This window comes from Chiloscyllium plagiosum, chromosome 35 (genome assembly GCF_004010195.1).
Source record: "Chiloscyllium plagiosum isolate BGI_BamShark_2017 chromosome 35, ASM401019v2, whole genome shotgun sequence".
NCBI lineage: Eukaryota > Metazoa > Chordata > Chondrichthyes > Orectolobiformes > Hemiscylliidae > Chiloscyllium > Chiloscyllium plagiosum.
In genome coordinates, this window is record NC_057744.1 from 39,765,440 (window position 1) to 39,773,477 (window position 8,038).

The 8,038-nt window shown below is 42.3% G+C and overlaps 1 protein-coding gene across 1 annotated transcript in view; it reads right to left on the reverse strand.

Moving 5' to 3' along the window:
* The window catches only part of endou (endonuclease, polyU-specific), a 65,788-nt gene extending 62,731 nt beyond the window's left edge, over positions 1-3,057 (reverse strand). The window contains exon 1 of the mRNA XM_043676426.1: positions 2,991-3,057. Coding sequence (XP_043532361.1) covers positions 2,991-3,057 — 67 coding nt within the window. The remainder of the gene's footprint in view (positions 1-2,990) is intronic.
* Positions 3,058-8,038: the final 4,981 nt, after the last annotated feature.

Here is an 8,038-nt window from a genome sequence, read left to right on the forward strand (position 1 = left end):
GCCTATCACCCTCACCTTAACCTCCTTCCACCTATCGCATTTCCAACACCCCCCAAGTCCCTCCTCCCTACCTTTTATTTTAGCCTGCTTGGCACACTTTCCTCATTCCTGAAGAAGGGCTCATGCCCGAAACGTCGATTCTCCTGCTTCTTGGATGCTGCCTGACCTGCTGCGCTTTTCCAGCAACACATTTTCAGCGAAGAAGATTACAACAGTGTCTTGATCAGATGGGCCAATGGGCTGAGAAGTGGCAGATGGCGTTTAACTCAGATAAATGTGAGGTGCTGCATTTTGAGAATGCAAATCTTTGCAGAACTTATACACTTAATGGTAAGGTCCTAGGGAGTGTTGCTGAACCTTGGAGTGCAGGTTCATAGCTTCTTGAAAGTGGAGTCGCAGGTAGATAGGTTAGTGAAGAAGGCGTTTAGTATGCTTGCCTTTATTGGTCAGTGTATTGAGTACAGGAGTTGGGAGGTCATGTTGTGGCTGTACAGGACATTGGTTAGGCCACTGTTGGAATATTATGAGCAATTCTGATCACCTTCCTATCAGAAAGATGTTGTGGAACTTGAAAGGGTTTAGAAAAGATTTGCAAGGAATTTGCCATGGTTGGAGGATTTGAGCTAAAGGAAGAGGCTGAAAATCACACAATATTAGGCTATAGTTCAACAGGTTTAATTGGACGCACTAGCTTTCTGAGCACTGCTCCTTCATCAGGTGTTTGTCCAACCATCTGATGAAGGAGCAGTGCTCCGAAAGCTAGTGCTTCCAATTAAGCCTGTCGGAGTATAACCTGTTGTTGTGTGATGTTTAACCTTTGAATAGATAAGCTGGCCCCACCTTGATAATGTAATTCTGGGATTTACATATTTAAAAAACCTAAACCACCATATCCCATTCTAAAAGATGAAAGACTTAATCTAAATTTGTTTAAGAACTATAACCTGGTGTTATGTGATTTTTAACTAAAACTGTTTAATGACTCCATGACACTATAACCCTTTTGCTGTAAGTTCTGTGCTGAATGGTTATGTTCCACAACCACCTGATGAAGACGCAGTGCCTCGAAAGCTCGTTGTGTGATTATTAACTTTGTACATTCCAATCCAACACTGGTGCCTCCAAATCATAGCCCAGGTCACAGCAGGGTTCAGTAATGGTGCAGAGCAATGTACTGGGCTTTGTTTGCTGAGCCATAAATCTGAAGAGGGAGATGGAGATGGAGATGGGGATGGAATAGGGATGGTCCTTGCTCACTCCAATCTTCCCTTTCCTCCGCCTCCTCAACTAAGGTCAGTCCTTTCCCCCTATAGCTCTATCCTTTTTTAATGTTGTGCCTGGTTTGTGGACATGAGCATTGCAAACATTTTGCATGACACAACGATGTATAGGAGTTAGAATTAAATGCATACAAGTGAATGTGTTTCTCCCCGCCAAAACAAAATCGTGGTTTGCATGAACTGAGCAGTGTCAAGAGGCTTTTTACCTAATCGGAAGTGATTTTTCACCTCAGTACACCTTTCAGGGTACTATACAAACCAGTGATCTTGGAGGCAGCATCTGTCCAACGACAAAAGGATGATTTTGCAATCGTATCCCAAGGATACAGTCAAACAGCACTGAAACAGGCTCCTTCGGCCTAAACTGGTCCATGCCAACCAAAACGTTAACCCCATTTCCCTGCACTTAGCCCACATCCTTCTAATCCTTTCCTATCCATGTATTTGTTCAAATGCCTTTTAAATGTTATTAATGTACCGCCTTAACCACTCCTGCTGGCAGCTTATTCCATATGCATACTGTTTAAATAAAGTGGCCCCTCAAGTTACTTTTAATTCTTTCTCTTTTAACCTTAAACTAATGCCCGCTAATCCTTGATTCCCCAAACCTGAGAAAAAGACTAAGTGCATTCATCCTATCAATGCCTCTCATGATCTTATACACTTTGATAAAATCCTCCTCATTTTCCTATGCTCTAAAGAAAAATGTCCTAGCTTGTCCAACCTCTCCTCATAACTCAAGCCCTTGTAAATTTCTTCCACACTCTTTCCAGTTTAAAAAACAACCTTCCTATAGCAAGGTGACCAAAACTGAACACAATACTCCAAGCACAGCCTCTCCAATATCCTGTACAACTGCAACATAACTTCCCATACTATACTCAAAGTCCTGACAGATGAAAGCCAGTGTACCAAAAGCCTTTTTCACTCCACTGTCTACCTGTGACTCTACTTTCAGAGAACCATGAACCGGTCCCTCTGTTCCACTACACTATTTAAGGCCCTACCATTCATCATAAAACTCCTGTATTGACTTGACTTTCCGAAGTGCAAGACCTCATACTTATCTATATTAAGCTCCATTTCCCATTTCTTGGCCCACTTCCCCAGCTGATCAAGGTCCTGCTGCAATTTCTGAGAACTTTCCTCACTGTTCACGATACAACATGAATTAGTGTCATCTGCAAACTTACTAATCATGCCTTGTACATTCTAATCCAAAACATTGATAGAGATAACAAACAGCAATGGGCCCAGCACCGACCGCTGAGGCACTCCACAAGTCACAGGCCTCCAATCTAACAAACATCCTCACACTATTACCCTCTGCTTCCTGTGTATCCAATTTGCCAGCTCACAGGTTTGAATGTGTTCATGATAACCTCTTTTACCCCAAAAACAATTGCTATGGATTATTTTTAGATTGGATTTCATAACAAAGTTTGTGGAAACATGCTATCACCTATTTTTAAAAGAAAACAAAACTTAATAATTAATCTCTGATGATTGACCTGTAATTTTAAGGCAAGGATGCTGTGAGCAACTTTAGATTGTAACTTGTACCTTATTCGGCTCAGGAGCCAAATAGCAGTGCTCTAAAATGAATTGTGAAAATGAGGAACTGATGTCTCATTCACAGATTGGCACATTGAGCACAAAAAGGGCAGGAATGCCAAAGTGTTAGTGTTGCACAGAGAAACAGATACTCACTTTCTTTGAGGATTCCAGAAGCAGCTGAATTCAGGAGAACAAACAGAATCACAAGAGGTAACATCATGATGAGTCTGGAGTGACTCACGCATTACTTCCTATCCTCTGATATTGTTCTTTAATTCACAGAACTGACAAATCACATTGCAGCTTTGGAGCACTGGGCCATTGCCAGACTGGGATATATTCTGAGAACTCACATATCAATGCCTGGTGCAAAATTCCCAGAGGATAAGAGATGGGTCAGATCACATTTGTGCTTTTCCACCTTCCTCTCTCCCACCACCCACCCTTTTGTAGCCCAATCCTCCCCATTTCTGTCAGCATTTGCTGTCTCACCATCCTTTTCTTGTTGCCTTTCTCTCAAGCATTGAGTTTACCTTTGAGAGAACAGTGGCAAACAAGAAATAGTGAAGGAGCTATTAAACTGCAAATATCATTAAAAGGTCTTTTACCTGCACAATGCAAAAGTACTTCATTGATTTGGGACATCTTGAGGTCTGGAAAGACAATGTAGGAATTCAAATATTTATCAAACATTCAATGCTTTCTTGTACTGTACTGGTATTGTCTGGCACAAGTGTTATTTGCCACTTCTTAGCCCATGCTTGGTTGTTGTCCATGTCTCACTTCAGTGCTGTGTCCCACTTCGCCAGTACATTATTTCCTCTGGACTCTCATTCTCTTACTGTGGTTAAAGACTGTGGGACATAGGTAAAGCAGTGTTACTTCTGCAAGCATAATTGCTTATGCAAGGTAAATGAACTAACACCAGTGTATAATTGTTTCAGCCAAGAGTTGTATTAATAATTGCTTATGCAAGGTAATGAACTAACATCAGCGTATAATTGTTTCAGCCAAGAATGAAAACTATGTGAAGAAAATACATAATTGCTTTTATATTAGCTGAAATGAGCATATAAGAATGAAATCGATGTGAAGGAAATGCATAATTGCTTTTACATTAGCTAAAATGTGCATAAGGAAATACATAATTGCTGTTACATTAGCTAAAATGTGTATACAAGAATGAAATGTGCCTGCAAACAATGGAAGATATTACAAACAGATAAGGTGCAAAGAACATTGAGTTATGTCAACTCGGTACATTGCACTCATGTAGGTACTGAAACGAGCCAAGTTAGTTACAGATAAGGGACAGGGTAAATAAGAGGAGAAAGTGAGGACTGCAGATGCTGGAGATCAGAGCTGAAAATGTGTTGCTGGAAAAGCGCAGCAGGTCAGGCAGCATCCAAGGAACAGGAGAATCGACGTTTCGGGCACAAGCCCTTCCTCAGGAACATCGATTCTCCTGTTCCTTGGATGCTGCCTGACCTGCTGCCCTTTTCCAGCAGGGTAAATAAGAGTAAGGGTCGCCCGGCTTGGAGTAGGGGGAGAAGCGCAGCTAGGCAGGGGCAGAACACAATAAGGAATTTTGATAGGTTTGAAGGCCAATGAGATAAACAGGGAAGTACCAAGAGAGACTCAATTAAACTGTATAAATTGTGGAGTAATTTGTGGATCGGGGTGCCTACTTATTCGACACCCGTCTTGCAAGAACATTTCAATAAAATTCGCTGTTTCAGAATTTGACTCGGACTGAAATTTTTTCTTTGTGAACTCTGTTTCTCACAATTTGGGCGGTGTCCAGGGTGTCCATCATCACCAGCAGGGTAGTCACCGTTGACGGCTGGGAAGACACGTCCCGTTCCTCGGCGGTGGGTTCCCCATTCTGGTTGACTGATCAAGATCCTAATCAGAGTCTATCTGAACCAGGCGAAAGGTTGTAAGTAGGCACAGGGAGACATTGAGCCAGGCAACTCCGTGCATGGACCAAGGCAGGAAATTGACTTTTAAGTACTGCCTTGGTGGCTGGGATTGAGTTTTAGTAGTTAATAAGGGACTAACAAAGGAACTCAATATAGGCTGTGCCGAGGGTAAAAAAAAAAGCCTTCAGGAAAAAGAAAGAAAATGCAAATGGAGGGGTGTCCCTGACAACATACCTTCAGAAAGTCTGTTGGGCAGGATGTTGTGGAATTGGAAAAATATTGTACAAGGGGAAAAGATGAGAAAAAGATGATTAAATATTGTTGCTTTGTACGGACTAAGGAATCCATTCTTCATCCTGCCGTCTTCTGGCCAAAGCACGGGTTGGACGAAGACTGTGTTTGTAAATATTTGAATTTATATGTCAACGGAAAACAGCCTTACAATCAGGAGGGATCTGATTATGATTCGATTAGATTAGATTAGATTACTTACAGTGTGGAAACAGGCCCTTCGGCCCAACAAGTCCACACCGACCCGCCGAAGTGCAACCCACCCATACCCCTACATTTACCCCTTACCTAACACTACGGGCAATTTAGCATAGCCAATTCACCTGACCTGCACATCTTTGGACTGTGGGAGGAAACCGGAGCACCCGGAGGAAACCCACGCAGACACGGGGAGAACGTGCAAACTCCACACAGTCAGTCGGGAATTGAACCCGGGTCTCTGGCGCTGTGAGGCAGCAGTGCTAACCACTGTGCCACCGTGCCGCCCGATTCGTGTCGGAAGGGCTAGTAGCTGAAGGGCTATTGAGGGTACACTTCGTAACTAAATCATGGCCAGACATTCAGAAAAAGATTCAAAGATAGAGGGGTGGAGCGAGAAGCCTCTAGAAGAATTGTTGCTGGGAGCTCAGAAAGTGTCTGTGGGATACGGTGTGTGTGTGTGTGTGAGAGAGAGAGAGAGAGAGAGAGAGAAAAGAGCTGTACAAACCCTTTGTGATTTGGTTTGAATGCACATTTGTTTGTTGGTGATTGAATGTTTGTGCTTTATTCGCTGGAGCTTGAGATCCGGGACTGTTTTGAATCTGATTTCTGTTATGGAAATTTAATATGATTTCCTTTAAGGTTAAGGATTTTACAGTGATTATGAAATAACTCCTGTTCTTTTTACAGGTCATGACTGCCTTACTATCAGTTTCTAACTAATCTCTTTTATCCTTACATAAAAGCAATTTATGGAGGACAGTTAAAGTTTCAGTTCAACATTAGATTGTAAAAAATACAAAAAGAATCCTATGGTTTATATCTGTGACCTTGGATTCAGCCATTATTCATGCATTAGAAGGTTTTTTTTAAACTTGAATTGACAAATCCTTTTAAGGCAGCTCCGGTTATTTCACGACCTATAACATTGTAATTGAGCAATGACTGGTCAGGACTGCTTAAGAAAACTAATTTTGGTTTTAAATTAAGGGACTAAAACTGGGTAATTATAGTGGATTTCAAAGTTGGGAACTGTATGCATTTTACATTTTAAATATTAAATACTGAATAAATGAATTTATAATATATAAATATATATACTTACAAGTAAGATTCCAACATGTATTGTTCGGAACAGGCTTTAAAGTTAGACAAGCATAAATTGATAAATTGGTATTTGAGGTCACAGGGAGCAAGAGGCTCCTGGTATTTCAAGTTATAAGGAGCAAGAAATATTGCAATATTTCTTTTAAAAAAATCAAGGTCTAAACAAAACATTGGGTGATGAAGAATGGCCCTAAAGCTGTTCAATTGGTTAAATCGGCTCAGCAATTGATTTGGCAAAGTAACATGAGAAGCAGAAACAAAAGGCAAAAATAATGATAGCCACGGTTGATGAGTTAATAAAGAAAAGAACAAAACTAAAAGGAGGAGGAAACCGGAATGGTGGTGGGCAGCTTGTTGAAAATAAAGGGAGGAGAAGAGATCGTGGGTGGCACGGTGGCACAGTGGTTAGCACTGCTGCCTCACAGCGCCAGAGACCCGGGTTCAATTCCCGACTCAGGTGACTGACTGTGTGGAGTTTGCACGTTCTCCCCGTGTCTGCGTGGGTTTCCTCCGGGTGCTCCGGTTTCCTCCCACAGTCCAAAGATGTGCAGGTTAGGTGAATTGGCCATGCTAAATTGCCCTTAGTGTTAGGTAATAAGGGGTAAATGTAGGGGTATGGGTGGGTTGCGCTTCGGCGGGTCGGTGTGGACTTGTTGGGCCGAAGGGCCTGTTTCCACACTGTAAGTAATCTAATCTAATCTAAGATCGGGGAGGAGATGTTAAGGGATCTGGTAGACAGGTACAAGGATCAAAGTGGTAATCCCCACAGGCAGGATGATATTCCTGTGAAAGGACAGGTCACTTTAAGAGAGAGTGTCCAGATCTGAAAAAGGAAGCAAAGGCAGCACTGTTTATGAACCTTGATGAAGAAGCAAAGGGTTCCTGCCCCCGGGGACCCACCAGGAACCCTTGATAAATTTAAAGGTGGGACCTTACAAAGAGGACGTAGTTTTCCTAGTTGATCCGGGCAGCAAGGTCATCCTTAAATTTTAAGCCCAAGGGAGATCAAATCTCAAACGAATGTTAGCTGTTTCTGGAGTAAAAGGGGAGGGATTTACAGTTCCAGTTTTTGAACCTATGATAATCGAAAATGGGGAAGAGATAGTCGAAGGTGAACTGTTATATATTCCTGATTTTGGAAGTAGCTTATTGGGGAGGGATTTAATCATACTCCTGGGACTGGAGATTGGAGTATGGGACCAGAGCTTAGTGAAACAAATGGCCGTCCTGACCGAGGAAGAGGAGAAGGAAATAGAACCCATAGTGTGGGCACTGGAAGGGAATCGCGAGGGATTACAAGTACTTCCTTTGGAGATCAGTTTAAACAAAGAGGGAGAAGTGGTTTGCAGAAGACAATATCTGATTTCAATAGAGGGACACAGGGGACTGCAGCCAGTAATTGAGGGATTGATTACTAGAGCCCTGTATGTCCCCTTACAATATCCCTCTCCTGCCAGTGAAGAAATCAGATGGTAGTTATCGTCTGGTACAAGATACACTACTGAGTAAGATTCCCCATGACCATAAATGGTTCAGTGTAGTGGATCTGAAGGATGCCTTCTGGGCATGCCCACTGGCGGAGGGGAGTAGGAATATGTTTGCCTTCAAGTGGGAAGATTCAAAAACAGGGCGAAAACAGCATTACAGATGGACAGTACTCCGGCAGGAATTTACTGAATCCCC